This window comes from Gopherus flavomarginatus, chromosome 1 (genome assembly GCF_025201925.1).
Source record: "Gopherus flavomarginatus isolate rGopFla2 chromosome 1, rGopFla2.mat.asm, whole genome shotgun sequence".
NCBI lineage: Eukaryota > Metazoa > Chordata > Testudines > Testudinidae > Gopherus > Gopherus flavomarginatus.
In genome coordinates this window covers 36,223,224-36,241,739 of record NC_066617.1, presented here as the reverse complement: position 1 = coordinate 36,241,739, position 18,516 = coordinate 36,223,224, and the positions used below count along the sequence as shown (strand labels likewise).

Below are 18,516 nucleotides of genomic sequence, written 5' to 3'. Positions count from 1 at the left end.
AACCTCTCTCCAGAGAAAGAATCTATGCAGGAGATCCTGCTTGATAGGCTTGTGCCCTAACTCTGCTAAACCTCACTAATTTGAAGCATACTGAGGTTAATATATAAAGCAGGTTTTGAAGTAAATCTTTATGATGAAACATTCTTGAAATGTCAGTTATTTAAGTGTAGCTCGAGAGTCCTCTAAACCTATAGAAAAAAATATCCCCGATGGCATAGCAACCTATCAGGATATTATTCTACCATATTTCCTGGGACCTTTTAAATTTTTGAAGCACAAGAGTCTTCAGTTGGTTTGGAGAATGTCCCACAGACTGATGCTTGATGCTAAAAGTCCTGGGGGCCATCATTGTTGCAGGCATATTCAACCTCAATATAACGTCTTCAAACAAATCCAAAATACTACAGGAGACGACACCAAGGAGTTGAAAAGTACAGTATGGACATGTTACCGCCAAAGCTCTGATTATCCCCCAAAATGGGTTTTATTGTTTTGTTTTCTTTAGGCCTCACGTAAATTTTCCTCTGGGAAGATGGAGATTTGTCTTTGAAAACTGCCTTTTTATTATAGTGAAAAGCCAAAACTACTTTTATTTAAAAAAATACAAACTAATTTTCCCCCCATTAAATCAGTAGTATGAAGTTTTATATCCTTGCTCTACCCGCAGTTCAGAATACACACTAGGGTGAAATAAAGGTGAAGAGACAATTTTTACTAGCTGAATTTATGGACCCTTTTAAGTCAAAGTTTGGCATTTTACATCCTTTTAGTAATCTGCTACACTTTCCCTGTCTGTGATCACAGGTATGTGTGTGCCTCAGTATGGGTCTTTGTGAGCATGGGCTACTAACTGGTGTCTAACTTTAAAACCCTATGCTGCATCTAATTTGAAGTCTCAGCCTTTGCTCTCTGGAAGTTACAGATGAGGAGGAACAAAAGGGACATAGCTTACCGTGGTTGTCTTTATTCGCCCACCTGGTTGTGTACAGGTCCAGCCTGATTTATTGATTAGCAAATCACAGCCTTCTCCTTCTAAACATGGAAGCATTTCACACCACTGTTTTGTTTTGATAATTCGTGCTGTGGAAGAGGAAAAAAACAAAAACAGTTGGCAGGTGGGTTTGAGTTTCACTTCCCTCTGAACTCTGACTCATTAGAGGTGCCAATTTTCATAATCAGATAATGCAATCATAGGCTATGCCATAGGTAGCCCAAGCAATTTACAAACTTATTTACATCGCCTGCTGTTCCAACCAATTATATAATAAAAACAAAATTTAAATAACAATAAAACAAAACATAGTACTGATTTAACAAAAGAAGATAAAAGAATAGGCAGAGGTAAGTTTTCAATGGCATGAATTTCTGGTGTATATGAAATATAATGGGGGCACCAATGGTTAAAATTAATAATAATGTTGTTTGCAGTGTTGTAATTGTGTCAGTCCCAGGATATTAGAGAGTCATGCTGGGTCAGGTAATATCTTTTATTGGCCCAACTTCCACTGGTGAAAGAGTCAAGCTTTTCAGCTTATGCCAATCTCTGAATCATAGACTATTAGGGTTGGAAGGGACCTCAGGAGGTCATCTAGTCCAACCCCCTGCTCCAAGCAGGACCAATCCCCAGATTTTTAACCCCAGTTCCCTTAATGGCCCCCTCAGGGATTGAACTCACAACCCTGGGTTTAGTAGGCCAATGCTCAAACCCCTGAGCTATCCCTCCCCCCAGAAGAGTTCTGTGTAACACTGAGTTACACCCAGAAATATATGCTAAACTGTCTCCATTCATGGGGCTGTCGAGGAGTGCCAGGAAACAAATAAGTTTTTATTTTATTTTATTTTAATTGGTTAGCCCATCTGCTAATTTCTCTTTGTGTTCTTTGGTGGGATCTCAGAATGCATCGATCTGTGACATTATAAATACTGTGGACTGGCAGCCTATTAGTGATGTCATATTCTATGATAGTGGCAGCAAATTGAAACATACCAAAAATATTTCACAAAATGGAAAGAAAACCAAAAGGTTTGTTAAAACAGATTATTATGCTAAACACATATGGTTAGCAGGATCATTTAGGCCCTGATGCTGAAAATGATTACAAACATACTTAACTTTAGGCATTCAAATAGTCCCATGGAGCATGTATTAGAGTTTGCAGGATCAGGGCCATAGCACATATCTATGGTATGAACTTAGTTTCCCCTTTTACTTTGCCATTCCCTGTTACAGCAGAGTGCTGCGAGGAGGTCTCATATTATTAAGACTTCACTATTTTCACAGTATGTTTACATGCATAATACCAACTACTATCAATAATTAAAATTGAATTACAGTTGTCAGAACAAATAAAGCGTATTTCCTGATGCAATATCTTTGCATTTTATTGTGTTTATTCACTGAGGGTGAAATTCATCCCCATGCAGAAAGTCAGCAGAAAGCCTACGACTTTCTTAAATCCCACTCAGGCCCAGTTTTGAGGACTTAAATGACACTTATATGATGCATAGACCTTCGGATACCTCTCTGCAAAGGGGTGAATTTCATCCTAAGGGCCTGATCCTGTGAGCTGCTTTGCACCTTCTAACAAGTGCTGAGCCTCTTCAGCTGCATTGAAGTCAATGGGGATTGTGCACACACAGCACCTAGTAGAATTGTGTCTTTAGATAGTGATCATTTCAATTAGAGAACATGAGTGTTCAACCAACAGCTTTCAAGAAGATAATTCAGAACAGTTCCAGGCAGTGTTACAAGTAAAGTAAAATATTCTTAACTGATCTGCAGCATTCAGCAGTTTTCAGTGGGTTTTCCAGTTATTAAAGAGAAAGGTTAATATTGTTCAACTGTATATTCTAGGACTGGGATCGGCAACCTTTCGCACATGGCTCGCCAGGGTAAGCACCCTGGCAGGCCGGGCCGATTTGTTTACCTGCTGCATCCACAGGTTCAGCTGATTGTGGCTCCTACTGGCAGTGGTTTGCCGCTCCAGGCTAATGGGGGCTGTGGAGCAGCAAACCGTGGCCAGTGGGAGCCACAATCAGCTGAACCTGCGGATGCAGCAGGTAAACAAACCGGCCCGGCCCGCCAGGGTGCTTACTCTGGCGAGCCGCGTGCCAAAGGTTGCCGATCCTTGTTCTAGGATAAGATAGCTTGAACAAAAATGCATTTAGTGACTTTTTACTCATAAATTAACCTTCTAAACTAGCTTAACAGGATATCTATATTTCTCAGTAAAACAGCAGCACTGTTTTCTGTATTTCCTTTTTACATATGTTCGTTATTCATTCACGCAGTTACCCACTGCTGCATCTCTGGTAAATCTCCCAAATAGAAAGCATCATCTTTTTGTGACAGCAAAAAAAAGTGAGATAAACCTTGTCCAACAGCAATAAATACAACAAGTTATATCCATCTTAGAAGATGTAGGACTGAAATACACACGTCTGCTGAAATTTTATTTACAATGTCTGAAGAAGGAACTTAGAAATAAAGAGAGGAAAAAAACATTTTTACTTTTTCCTCAAATAAGAATATCAGTAATAAATAATGAAAATAACACTGGGATATAGAGATTGCCATTCCAGAGCACAGCAGTGGCCCTAGACAAGAAGTAAGTGGTATATGTAATGGGTGTTCAGACACCACAATGAGAGGCATGGTGTTAGAACCCAACATAGTAAGTAGAAGATAAGGCTGTCCAATATCCTATTTCAGAGTCACCAATACTATGTGCTTTAGAGAAGAGTGCAAAAATCCCTGCAATGGACAATAATGGAAAAACCCACCCACAGGAAAAGCTTTTTGAAAATGCCAGGTAGTTAGTGGTTGGCTTAAGCCCTGAAGTATTAGTGTTTATATCACTCATACTTCTTATCCAATGTAAAGTTACCGTGGATGTTGCCATTATCCCCATACATGTCTGATCCTCATGGTTTCAATGATAATTTGTGGGAATTAGTCCCATAGGTTAATTATAAATTGTGTAAAAAGTATTTCCTTTGATCAGTTTTCCAATTGCTGCTTCTCAGTGTCATTGTCCTTGACCTTTGGAAAAAGTGTAACTAGATTAATAATAAGAGTGATAGATAATTATTAACAATCATGGGCCAAGTATTGCTAAGCATCTGCAACTTTTATTGAGTCTAGGATTCTTCCCCTCCGTCTACCCACACGGCAGAAGCAGGATCAACAGCTACAAAGAGTTTGCAAAGGGCACGCTAAAGCTATCCTAGTGTTTTCTTTCTCAAAGTAGCTAAAAGTGCAGGGAGGAGGGTTACATTAGTGCCTCTGAGGACCCTGTCTTCCCCATTGGTTCTAGAGAGACCAGCTCAGCTCATCAGACATGCTTGATAAATTTTGTGACTTGATAAATTCCTAATGGTTGTTGGTTTCATCATCTTCTCAACCCCTCTTACCAGTCTCTCTCTCCTCATCATTTGTGTTTGTCTCACTTCTTTTCTCTTTCTTCTTCTATCCCCTTCCATTTCATTCTCCTTTTACACACTCCCTTTTTTTATTTTCACAGTCTGTTCCCACCAATTCTTCCTCAGTCCTTTTGGATAATATAAATAACCAATTTTTTATAGTATAAATAAACAAAAATACAAAAAAATTATAAACTCTTGGAACGAACAAAAAGGTTACAAGTCACTGGCATGACATCTAGACCAACTTGCATTTGTAAAATGTCTGCTTACCAAGAATCTCAAAACACTCTGCAAACTTCAAAGCATATAGCTAGCTTTACAACACCCATGAGTGGCAGGTAACTTTTATTGTCCGCATTTTGTATAGAGGTTAATTGACATGCCCCAAGGTCACACAGGACGTTTGTAGCATAGCTGGGAATAAAACCTCCAGGTCGCCTGATTCCCAGTCTTGTACCTTACCCATAAGATATATCCTTTTCCCTTATGGAAATATGGTATATACAAAATAAGATCCTACTGTGCTTCTAAAAACATGAGAGTTTAAACCAAAAATATTTATGCAAAGTAATAGACTTTTAAAATATATTTTCTACTGGGTAAACTGCAGTGGCAGTAAAGAGGCAGATAAAAGAGCACAAAATGGATCACAGTAGTTTAATAAGCCGCTGCAGTCATGAGTGTCTTCAGAGTAGTAATTTGGTTGCGCTAGCTCATGAACCTCAAGCATTAATCCACTTTACTATGAAACAAGGAAATTGCAGAAGCCTTGGCTACCTTTCCAACAGACGGTCATTCTGTTCCAGGCAGAAAATTAGAAATGGCTAATTCATGAAGAGTTAGCCAGAGACTATTTAAATTAATAAAAAGAACATTGCTATATTTACTACAGCAATGTCTAGCACCCCCATTTTAGTATTTTGCTCTTGCTGTCGTCACAAGGTAGGGCCTGATCCTGGAGCTGAGGTGGGCAGATACATAGAAGAGTTGGGGAAAGGAATCCTCTCCAGCAGGCTTGGAGTGGCTGCATATTGGCTGAAATGCTCCCTGGGCAGCCCTGACGCAGGGTGGAGGACCGCATAATCCATGCAGAGGCACTGCCCTTAATCCAACTCCCCCTTCTCTGTCTCCTCCACACACGTACACTTTGTGTGGGAATCCAAACCCTATCCTCCCCATCCAGATAGCAGAACCATACCAGTCCCCGTGCCAGGGGAATCTCCTCAGCCACAAAGGAATGGATAGGATTTACCTCTTAGCAGCTAAAGACTTGCTCCTGCAAATACTTGAGCATGTGAGAAACTTGATTCATAAGTAGTTCCTAAGAAGTCAACTTACATACTTAAGTGTTTGCAGGGTCATCCCTACGGATATGGGACCCTGTTCAGCAAAACCCATAAGCACACACTTAACTTTACATCCATCTTTATAGAGCTCTTTAAATAAAGATGTACTGACAATCTAGAAAGGCGTGAAACCAGAGACACCCTGCAAACCACAATGACAGATGATAATAATACAGAAAAACCTAGCAACAGAAAATCAAGGAAAAATAATATTCAAGTGAAAGCCTGACTAACTGAAATAGCTATGCAGCATGACTGGAACTCAGGCTTTGATGAAGAGTCACAGAGCAGGCTGGGGTGATGAAAACTTTCAAAACCCTTCCAGAAAGTTTCTGATAACATGTAGTCCAGAAATCTTCTGTTGAAGCTCGGAGAAGCATTTATACTATGCAAACAGAATAAAGTCAAAACCAGTAGTATATATACTTGGTGTTTTAAAATTAAAGTCAATTTTACAAAGTTGAAACCAATCATGAGCTAAAACAGCTGGGAGGAAGAATTTAGTCAGAAAAATGTAAATGATAATTGGTAATTATTTAAGAATGCTTTCTTAGACACCCCAAAAGCCACAATCCCACAAGGAAGAAGGCCTTACTGGTTGGAAAAAAAATGGCCCAGTTTAGAGAGTAAATGAAGGCAGATACATAAAATAACAAAAGAAAGAAAAGAGAAGTTGATATTATTGAAAATAAATCAGACGCTAGGAATTGTAGAAAATAGATAAGGGAAACACACAAGGAGAAATCTATGATCAGCAATATATTTTTAAGGACAATACAGAGTTTTTAAAGTATGATAGGAACAAAAATAATCACAATGGTATTGCATAACTAGAAATAGCAGAATTATTAATATTGATGTAGAAAAGGCAAGAGAGTCCAATAAATATTTTTGTTCTGTATTTAGGAAAAAAACAGATATAGTGATAGCATAAGATGATGATAATGATAATGATGACAATGAAATACCTTACACTCCAGTAGAACTAGCAATGATGCTAAGCAGCAGCTACTAAAGTTAGACATTTATAAATGAGCTGGTCCAGATATCTTGCACCCAAGAGTTTTAAAAGAGCTGTCTGAAGAGCTTTTTGGACCATTAATGTTGATTTTAAATAAGTCTTGGAACACTGGAGAATTTCCAGGAGACTGGAAGAAAGCTAATTTTCTACCAATATTTAAAAAGGGTAAATTGAAATGTTTGGATAATTATAGGCCTGTCAGTTTGACACTGATCCTAGGAAAGATAACGGAGCAGCTGATATGGGATTTGGTACCATATGACATTCTGATTAAAAAAAGAAAAACTAGAAAGATATAAAATTACCATGGCACACATTAAATTGATTAAAAACTGGCTGACAGGTCTTAAAATGTAATTATCGTTGGAGAAGGATCATCTAGCAGGTGTGTTTTTACTGGTGAGCCATAGAGATCAGACCTTTCTACACTATTTCTTATTTTTATCAATGTCCCGAAAGAAAACAAAATCATCACTAGTGCATCTCAGTTCCCTCTATTCTTTGTTTGTGAATAGTCCAGTCTGCTCTGGGCTGTAATACTTTGGTCTAATTCTGGCTGTTGGCTTTAGTGTGCAGGTACAGGGTGGGCGTTGGTGGACGCACTAGATGATCTGGTAGTTCTTTCAGGCCTTAAACTCTATAAAGTTTACAGATGACACAAAAATTGGGGCAATCAAGAAGAAAGAAGAGAAAGGGTCACTGATAAGGAACAATTTAGATCACTTGGTAAGCTAGGTGCAAACAAACAATATGTGTTTTAATATGACTAAATGTAATTGGATACATCTATGAATGCGTGCCATACTTACAGAATGGGGGACTCTATCCTTGGAAGCATTGACACTAAAAAAAGATTTGGAAGTCATGGTCCATAATCAGCTGAACATGAGCTCCCAGTGTGACAATGTAGCCAAAAGAGTTAATGCGATCTTTGGATGCATAAGCAGGAGAGTATCCGGCAAGTGTAGGAAGGTTCTATTATCTCTCTATTTTGCTCTGGTGCAACCTCTGCAGGAATAGTGTGTCCAGTTATGGTGTTCACAATTCACAAAGGATGTTGATAAATTGGAGAAGGTTCAGAGAAGAATCATGAGAATGATTAAAGATTGGACAACATACCTTAGAGTAATGAAGTCAAGGAACTTAATCCTTTTATCTTAAAAAGAGAAGGTTAAAAGGTGACTTGATTAATCACAGTCCATAACAGTGATCAGCAACCTTTAGAACGCAGCCTGCCAGGGTAAGCACCTTGGCGAGCTAGTCTGGTTTGTTTACCTGCTGCATCAACAGGTTCGGCCGATCGTGCGTCCCAGTGGACGCGGTTCACCGCTCCAGGCCAATGGGGGTGGCAGGAAGAGGTGTGGGCCGAGGAATGTGCTGGCCGCTGCTTCCCGCCGTTCCCATTGGCCTGGTAAGGCGAACTGCAGCCAGTGGGAACAGCGATCGGTTGAATCTGTGGACGTGGCACATAAACAAACCAGCCTGGCCCACCAGCGTGCTTACCCTGGCGGGCAGCGTGCCAAAGGTTGCCGATCCCTGGTCTTTGAGTATCTACATGGGAAACAAATATTTCATAATGGACTCTTCAGTCTAGCAGAGAAAGGTATAACATGATCCAAAGGCTGGAAATTGAAGCTTGACAAACTGAGACTGGAAATAAGGAGTAAATTTTTAACAGTAAGGGCAATTAACCATTAGAACAATTTACCAAGGGTCATGGTGGATTCTCCATCACTGGCACTTTTTAACTCAAAACTGAATGTGTTTCTAAAAAGATATGCTCTAGGAATTAATTCTGGGAATTCCTATGTCTTGCTCTATGTTCAGTCTAGATGATCACAGTGGTCCCTTCTGGCCTTGGAATCTATAAATCTATTAACTTTATTTTATTCTTCTTTTCCATTTTGTCACCAAACTATATTACAGCTTCTTTATTACATCCCAAACATTAAAAAACCAAACTGCTGAGGCAGTCTGACTTGCGGAGAAATTGACAATGTAGGCAAGGAGCTGTGCAGCATGGGAAAAACCCAGTCAGGAGGGAGAGGATCACAGACCTCAACCCAAAAGAAGTGACAGCTGAGGAGCCTGGAGTCTAGAGTGGGGGCCCTTGCTATACCACAGGGGGAGGAATGCAGGTGCAGTTGCCCTGAACTGCGACACCAACTATTTGCAATCACTCCCATTTGAGATTGTGCTATCGCCTTCTCATTTGTAATCCAAAAGCATCCCTTCAGCAACTACCAAATTTGCTTAGCTGTAAAAGTAATACTACTAATATATGTCATGTATTTTCAGCATCCCATAAAGCAGTTAGAAACAAAGAAAAAAATCAGTGCCAGCTCTCAGAGAGCCAGGAGTATTTGTAACCCATCAGTGCAGTGTAACATCTGGGTTAGATTATGCAGGAACAATCTATACATTTTAGGGATTTCTGCTGATACATATACACTACTGGTCTGTTCCAATTTGGTACTTCCTATCTATATGTCAAAACAGATCATTGCTTAATATGAGCAACCTAACTCACAATAGCTTATTCAGGAGAGTAGTTTGACCCTAAACTGAATGCCCAAAGTCCTAGGTATCTAACAGTTTTCAGAATGTGAATGATCCAGAGTCGTATTGTCTGGGGATAGTTACTTTTCGCTGTCTAACAAGAGATGTTAATTGAACACTTGCCCTTATAGAAAGTCTTTGTCAGGACTCACTGTCTTCTGTTTCTGTCCCCTGATGCTTTCTGCTCTGCTGTATTCAATTAGTGTGCTGGAAGCAAAGTAAAATTTATTTAAAAAAACCCTGATCTCTGATGTGCCAGCACAAAACACTTCAGAGATTAGGTTTTGAGCACATTTCACTTTGCTGCCAATAAACTGAGCATAGCAGATTTAAGTGGAGATGGAGAGCAACACCAGACCAGAGGAGAGGGGATGTGAAGACAATACTGAGAGCAGAGATGCAGAAACGTGGGATGAGTGGAGAGAAGGAAATAACAAGAAAACAGAGTAGTGAAGAGTAATACAAGAGTGAGAGGGAAAGAGGAAGGGAAGAAAGTTGCTCAAGTACCATGGCTATAAGTGTAGGACAGTGATTGAGGCAATTAGATAAAACCCAGTTCTGCAGTACTTGTTCACCTGAGTCAAATGGAAAACGCCAGTGAGTAATGTCGAGCTGGAAAACACCACTTTCATTTTGTGGAAAAAGACCCTGAGGTTTTAGAATTTGTTTTCGTTCAAGTGTGTACGAAAAGAGAGCTTTCAAAATGTGTCATGAAAAAACACAAATAGAGAAAGGAGAGATCCACCCCAGAATAACCAGTAGGTTGGTGGTTGGGACACTCCCCTAGAATCTGGGACACCCAGCTCAAGTCTCTGTTCCAAAATCACTCACAGCAAGAATCTGTGGATTGGCTCAGCTGTCTCACCCGCTTACTCGGTCCCAATGCCATAGAGGCATACAACTAGATGGACGGAGTAGATACTGGGGACTATGAACTGTTCGCAAAAGCTTTGCTGCTTACATTTGAATTGACCCCTAAAGCATATAGCAAAAGGTTTCAGGGTGTACAAAAGACTTTGGGTGTGACCACCCTGATGGGAGAATATCTCTGCAAATGGGGTAAGGGTGCAGAGGTCACTACCCTGGAGGATTTATATAACCTGCTTCGGTTGGAGCAGCTGTATAAGGTCTCTCCTCAGGACTTTAAAATGTGCTTAGTGGACAGGAAGCCTAAAGACCTGTGGAGTTCAGGCAGGTTGGCCAATGTGTTTGTGGACAGTAGGTCCAAGTATGAAAAGAGACCCTAAAGGTACTGGCCTAATTATAGGTCTGGGGGTAGGGAACCCATGGAGGAACCTCAGAACTGGGACTTAGGCAAACCCAGAGTTAGGGGCATGGCCGCGGGGGGAGGGCATGGGAAGGATGGGGGGTGGCTGGTAGTTGGGATTCTCCAAGATATCAGCTTTGAGGTCCTTTTGGGAAATGATTCTCTCTTTAAGGCAGGAAGCAGGCCCTGCTTCTGTAACAGCGAAGGACTTGAATCCAGGGAGTCAAAAGGCTGAGAATGCAGGTGTCAGTGAACATGCAAATAGCCTGGACGAAGGAGGGGCTGGTAGCACAAAGGAAGAGCTGGTAAGTTTATGATACCTTCCAGTCTCTAATTGGACCTGTGGATCAGATTGAAACAGAGGGATGGTCCCTGCACATCTCCACATAGGAGATGTGATGCTCACTGGCTCTAATGCTGTGGAGCTCACTGACTGCCTTCACTGGGAAAGCAAAGGAAAAGCCAAGCATGGTGGTAGCTGAGACCCCAGCTGAGCATGCGGAGAAACAGACAGGGAAGGATGATTGCCACACGTTTGCCTTGTCCAGGGATGAAAGAGTTCCCAGGGAAGGGAAAGCAGCTGGAAGAATGCTGCTGGTAACAGAGACACCTGGTCAGAGGGTGGCTATGGCATGATAGATTCTCTTAACCATGAGAGACTAAAGAACCATCCCGAAAGGGGTCTGGGAGAGGACTCAGTCCTGGAGGTTAGGGCAACAAGTTGACCCCAAGAGGGGAGATGGGCTCCTTGCATATGCACAGCCCTGGGGATGGGACACAACTCCAGAAAAGGCCTGCCATATTTCAGATGACTGTGTGTGCCTCAGTTTCCCCACTGTGGTGTGTGGTTAACTAGGTGGTGGGAAAAGGGTTGTTTACTCTTTGCAGAGACCCAGAGATACAGGCATGACCGATGCCTAGCTGCTGGGAGTCTGGGGGGCCCATGCCCATGGAGAGCCTGAGAAGACAAGGGCCATTCCAATTGTCTGGACATTTTGTACCTAGCAACTAATGGCCACAGACAGCCCGCCTCTCTGCAGGAAGCCATTCAGGTGTGACCAGTTGGAGAACAAAGGACTGAGGAGGGATCAAGTGGGGTTGTTAATTGTGGGGCTGTCGGAAGGAGAAGCTGGCGACAACCAGGCTACAATTATTGGCTATTTTGGGATCTCTGGTCTCTCCCCAGCCTTTCTGAAAGTTTTGTCAAAACAGGTATGTTTCTGTTTCAACAAATGAGCATTTTCCCCACAAAAAAGTTTTTCGAAAAATTCCCCACCACTTCTACTCCTGATGTGAACGGAATAGCTAGCTTATTTAAAATGTGCAGGGAAGGGGAGGTGCAAATACTCATGCCAATACCTCTTGGAAAGCATGCCAGTAGACAAGTGTTCAGGCAAATCTGGGGGAACACCAACAACCAGGCCCATCATTCCCATAACATATATATAGGTGTATTGAGCTAACCATTGCAAAGGAAGCAAACCATATGGTTGAAGAAGGCAATCATTGTAGCTTTAGTTACTATTCTAGGACCTGATCCACAGGTGCTGACTCCATGGGTGCTCTGGGGCTGGAGCACCCAGGGAAAAAAATAGTGAGTGTTCAGCACCCACAAGCCACAGCTATTTGGCGTCTCAGGGAACAGGTTGGGGGAGGGCAGAGAGCAGCGAGTGGTGGGCAGGCAAGGGCCTCAGGAAGGGGGTGGAGCAAGGGTGGGAAAAGGCAGAGTGAGGGCGGGACATTGGGGGATATGGTGGCGCAATGGTCGGGCACTCAGGAGAGGGGGCAGAAAGAGTTGGTGTGAGGATGGGGCCTTAAGGGAGGGGGCAGAATGAGGGCAGGACCTTGGGGGAGGAGTGGCGGTCGGAAGAGGCAGAGTGAGGGTGGGACCTTGGGGGAAGGGGCAGAGTGGGGGTGGAGCATCCCCAGTGAAAAATAAAAGTCAGCACATATGGCATGATCAGTGCCACAGGGAAAAGTCGGGGAAGGAAGGTAGGAGATATTTTTGGATAAGAGGAAAAGCGTAAGAATTGTCAATGCAACAAAGCACTATGTCATGTCGAAATATGCATCGAAATGAACCTGTCTTCCATGTTAACTTCTGCAATGTAACATATGATGGGTGGGAAGGAGCCCATCAAAATGCACCATCCTCAGGGATATGGTGAAAAGTTGAGGGTGGATGGGTTACATTTTATTGAGCTCCCCATACTAGTCAAAATGTGTCTTCCTATGTACCTCCCTTTTTGTATAATCACCCTTTCATAGCAAGAGCCCAGATACAGTCTGTGTTTCATGATATGTACACAAAGGGATCTGTATGGGAGGAGCTTCCTAGAGGTTTCACTATTCCATCCAGAAGAAATCTAAGTCACAAATTATTGCTGAATCCCTACAATGATTCAGTGTACTTGGGAGAGCAAAACACATCCTGAAACTGAGGGGAAAGGCAGGATCCTCACTGAGATACCAGTCCTACAGTGTACATGCCCACATCCTGCATGTGCTTATTAGGTATGTGAAGAGAAGAATGCATATACCCGCCAGCAAAAAGGGCTTCACATGACACCACCACATCCATTGGAACCCAGGGCTTTGAGCACCTGATGTACAGAGACCAGACATCCTTTAACTCTTTAAAGCTACATCTGGAAGTCTTAGCTTATGCACACCTTGGGCACTTTCAAGGGAGCACACACAGCTCTGTGGCTTTTCCTCTAGCCCAGTGATACTCAGAGACCTGAGTGGTTCAGGAGCCAAATTAGCCAACAAAAGAGCTACAGTAGTGTGAATTCATTCAAACTCCTGCTTCATATAAGCACAGTGGAAGCATCACTAAGGATTTATTTTGTCCAGCAAAGCACACAGTACTCAAGCTTGCTGTGCTGACTCGGATAAAATTTCCAGTGACTTCAGTGGGACTGCTACTTGACTAAGGATTGAGCTCACAGACTGGAAGTGGCCCTTGTGCAGATGAAGAAGCCTAAAAGTGCTAGTACTCTATTTCTCTTTGCAATAATGCTGAAATTTCTATGTGTGCACATTGTATTGAAACTTTACACAGCAAAATAAAGTTAGCTTGAACAATTCTTCTGAGCCAATCATAAAAATATTTCCTACTATTTAAAGTCATTGTATGTCAGCTTGTATATTACCTCACGTGAAAATGGTCAATCACTGGTCAATAAGGGCTTGTCTACACACAGAAATCACACTAGTTTAAGTTAAAGTTGCACTTGTATAACAAAACCAATTTGCGTGTGGACTATCAGCTTAAAACTGGCTAAAATCAGTTCAGCTTGTGTCAGTACATTTACGGGCGCAAGCTGTCATGGTATAATTCCCCACTCTGAACCTTAGCGTCCAAAAGATGGGGTACCAGCATGAATTCCTCTAAGCTCAATTACCAGCTTAGAACCTGTAGCGCTGCCACCAACCAGGAATTCCAGTGCCTGGTACACTCTGGTCCCCCCAAAACCTTGCCTGGGGACCCCAAGACCCAGTCCCTTTGGATCTTAACACAAGGAAAGTAAACCCTTTCCCTCACTGTTGCCTCTCCCAGGCTTCCCCTCCCTGGGTTACTCTGGAAGATCACTGTGATACAAACTCCTTGAATCTTAAAACAGAAATGAAAATCCACCTTCCCTCCTCCTTCTCTTTCCTCCTCCCAGACTCTCCCTGAGAGAAAAAGTATTCCTAACACAAAGAGAAAATTAACCTTTCTCTCCCCCTTCCCTCCTTTCTCCCCATCAATTCCCTGGTGAGTCCAGATCCAGTCCCCTGGGGTCTCACCAGAATAAAAAAAAACAATTAGGTTCTTAAACAAGAAAAGCTTTTAATTAAAGAAAGAAAAACAGTAAAAATTGTCTTTGTAAATTTAAGACGGAATATGTTACAGAGTCTTGCAGCTATAGACACTGGGAATACCCTCCCAGCCTAAGTATACAAGTACAAATTAAAATTGTTTCAGCAAAATACAAATTTGAACTCCTTCCAGCCAAATACACATTTGCAAATAAAGAAAACAAACATAAGCCTGCCTCGCCTTATCACCTAGTATTTACTATTCTGAATCTATAAGAACCTGTATCAGGGAGATTGGAGAGAAATCTGGTTGCACGTTTGGTCACTCTCAGAACCCCAGAGAGAACAACCAAATTCTAACAGCACACACAAAAACTTCCCTCCCTCAAGATTTGAAAGTATCCTGTCCCCTGACTAGTCCTCTGGTCAGGTGACAGCCAGGCTTACTGAACTTGTTAACCCTTTACAGGCAAAAGAGACATGAGGTATTTCTGTTCTATTAACTCTTAACTATCTGTTTATGACACAAGCTAAACTCACATAAGCCAAGCTTAGACACAGAAAGAATCCATGTGCAAATTTGCACTCGTTTAACTCAATTCGTATAAAGTTTAACACCATTGGTTAAACTGGTACAACCATTTGTGTAGACCTGGCTTCATATACTTAGCTGGGGCTATGAACTACAGCAAATGTAGCCTACCTGTAAAGCTGGGACACACATAACACACTTCCCAATGTCCTGCCTGCTGGCTGGCGGAGCATTTCAAGGTACACAACAAGTGGCAGGGAGGATTTGTACTACTACTGAACCTCAAAGGTGAATGCTTACTGGCATCCCAAATAGTTAAGGGTTAATGTCTCTTTTACCTGTAAAGGGTTAACAAACAGGGAACCAAACACCTGACCAGGGGACCAATCAAGAGACAAGATACTTTCAAATCTCAGTGGAGGGAAACCTTTGTTTGTGTTTTTGGGGTTTTGCTTTGTTCTCTCTGGGCTCTGAGAGTGACCACACGTACCTACAGGCTCTCTAATCTTCTATTCCAATTTTGTAAGTACAAAGGTAGAAACGCGGTATAGTCTTTTTATTTGTTTTTCTTTATTTGCAAATGTGTATTTGGCTGAAAGTAATTTAAATTGTATTTCTGCTGGAGGAGGCTGTTTCTCCAATTTCTAGAAGCTGACAGACCCTGTAATATTCCATCTTGAATTTACAGTGATTTTCTTTATTCTTTTTTTTCTTTTATTTAAAAGTTTTGCTTTTAAAGACCTGTCTGATTTTTCCCCTTGTTAAGGCTCAAGGGAATTGAGTCTGTGCTTAACAGGAAAGGAGAAGGGAGGGGGAGAGAAAGGCGGGGGGAACCCACCTGATTTCTCTGTGTTGTGATTCAAGGAGTTTGAATCACGGTGATCTCCTAGTGTACCCAGGGCGGGAAAGATCTGGGAAGAAGAAAGGAGAAGGGGGAATCCCTTTGTTTAGATTCACGGAGCTTGAATCTGTATCTCTCTCCAGGAGCCCAGGGAGGGAACACCTGGAGGGGAGGAGAAGGGAGGAGGGGGAAGGAAAATGGTTTATTCCCCTTTGTTGTGAGACTCAAGGAATTTGGGTCTTGGGGGTCCCCAGGGAAGGTTTTGGGGGAGACCAGAGTTTATCAGGCACTCTACTCTAAGTCCTGATTGGTGGCAGCACTACAGGATCTAAGCTGGTAATTAAGCTTAGGGGAATTCATGCTAGTACCCATATTTTGGACACTAAGGTTCAGAATTGGGAATTATACTATGACATGGTAGGCAGTGGTGGGATAAAGTAGAATCTAAAAGCCAGTAAGATTATTATTTTTCTCTTTTCTCTGCTAGCTGCTTATAAGCAGAGATAGGGTTTTTAAAACTACAGCCAGAATTTTTTTTCCTTGCTCCTTTCTGGTTGTGCAGAGGCTGCCTCAGGGCAAAGACATTAAGGTTTAACAAGGGTCTTTTGTTAAATAAAGCAGGCTTAAGTGAGCAGCAACAGACTCCAGCAGAACATATTTGCAAATGAAAGGTTTTTTTTTAATTCCTTTTTACCTTACCATGAGTAGCTAGGGGAAAAAGTAGAAAGACTCTGTTGCTAAGCAAAAACCCAAGCAGTTCAGGCAGTAAACCAGCGCCCCAACACACACACACACACACACACACACACACACACACACACACACACACACACACACACACACACACACACACACACACAGCAGGAAACATGACTTCCAGGGCAAAACTGAAATCAAAGATGCAGACCACAGGCGAGACATGGAAAAAAAACTACAAGAGATGGAGCCAAGAGAAAGAGAAACTGCCCACAGGAGAGAGCTGGAAATAAAAGAGAAAGAGTTGGAACTCCAGAGGGAGGCCCACCGGCAGGCCCTGGAATTAGCGCAGGCTAGGCAGCATGCTCCAGTCAACCCTAACAATCCTTCTCCAGTTATTGTTCCACATCCCAAGAAATTTCCCACCTACAAGGCAGGTGATGACACTGAGGCCTTCTTAGAAAATTTTGAAAGAGCCTGCCTTGGGTACAACATCTCTGAAGACCAGTACATGATAGAACTGAGGCCACAGCTTAGTGGACCTTTAGCAGAGGTGGCGGCTGAAAATGCCTAAGGAGAACATGAACGATTATAAACTTTTTTAAACCAAGGCCAGATACAGAATGGGAATAACACCTGAGCATGCCCGTCGGCGGTTCAGAGCCTAAAATGGAAACCAGATATGTGTTGGAAGTTATAAGCATGTGTTGGAAGTTATAAGCATGTAAAAACAGTATAGTAACTATACTTAATTATAGAAAGAGCAATTGGCTTGACCACTGTATTATCTATGACTTTTTAACCACTATACAACTTTTTTCAGCTGGAGAGTCTCCTGCAGAAAGTTGATATTATATATTTCTAAACTATCTAACAGAGATTTTTAAGTTCACTAACAATAATATAAACAGGACTCACTGAAGAATCCTGATTAAGAAACATAGATAATAGTTTGATTTCTCTGTACCATCTTGGAGATTTCATGAATACTTATTCTCTACCAGACAGACTAGCAGGGAGTCTTTACCCCTTGTCATGGAAAACATGATTCAAAATGTGTCAGCCTGCTGAGAAAACATGTCTCCTTTTTTCACTTAAAAGACACACACACTGGGAAGGACGGCCATGAATAAACAGACAGAACAAAGTTTCTGCCAGCAAATCCTTCATCAATTCTTCTGTGGTGCAAATGAAATGATGCCAACTTTCTAATGGACACTATAGCTTAAGCATTGTGTTTATTATATGTAATAGTTTGACTATTGAATCTGCACAGACCATCCTAGCATGGATTAATGAATGCAAACTCAATGCTTCTTTTTATTTTCTCTCATCTAGGTTTAAGTTTTCTTAATGTTCTGCTTAGCTGAATCATTGCCTACTTCCTGCCTGCAAACAATTCATATTCAAAGCACCATTAGCACAATGGCAATTAACAAAAGAGCCTTTTAAGCAAATGTGTTACAATTTCATTTCACACAGTCTCTTTCCAGGAAAAGATCTTTTCTCTCATTCCCAATATCAGTGAAGCACTCATGCTATGTGAAAAAATTCCCTCTTTCTGTGCAGATGTTACATGATTGTGCTGTGCATGAATGACAGAGAATCAATTGTATGTACAACTGAGGGTTAGACTAGGTGACCTGAACAGTCTTTTACAGTTCTGACATCTATGAAAGTTTACAATATGCGGAACTTCATATTAGGGGCCAGATACTGGCCTTTATATTGCAATAAGAGTGCCTGAACTGAAAATGTTGGTGAATTTTTCTGTTTACTCTAAAGGGTAGGAATTATCTTGTCCTGTCACAGTCTTAATTCACAAAATAGGTCTTCCAGTAATACTCTTAAAATGAAAGCACAGTGGTTACAACTGCCGGTAACTAAATAACATTGTCTCAGCATTTATTAAGTATAGGGAACTATGAGGAATACGGCAGATACTAAGATAACTAGATAATATTACCTACGGCAAAATTTGTATGTTTTTAAGCGCATCCAGTGTACACTTCTACCAATAGATAA

General features: G+C 41.6%; 1 protein-coding gene across 7 annotated transcripts in view; it reads right to left on the bottom strand.

Annotated features, from left to right (window-relative positions):
• The window catches only part of TAFA5 (TAFA chemokine like family member 5), a 654,906-nt gene that overhangs the window by 113,736 nt on the left and 522,654 nt on the right, over positions 1 to 18,516 (bottom strand). For all 7 annotated transcript variants that reach the window (XR_007772063.1, XR_007772060.1, XR_007772061.1 and 4 more), the window contains exon 3: positions 953 to 1,080. Coding sequence is in view for 1 of the 7 variants with exons in the window: in XM_050936406.1 (XP_050792363.1) it covers positions 953 to 1,080 (128 nt within the window). In the remaining 6 variants the exon portion in view is untranslated. The remainder of the gene's footprint in view (positions 1 to 952; positions 1,081 to 18,516) is intronic.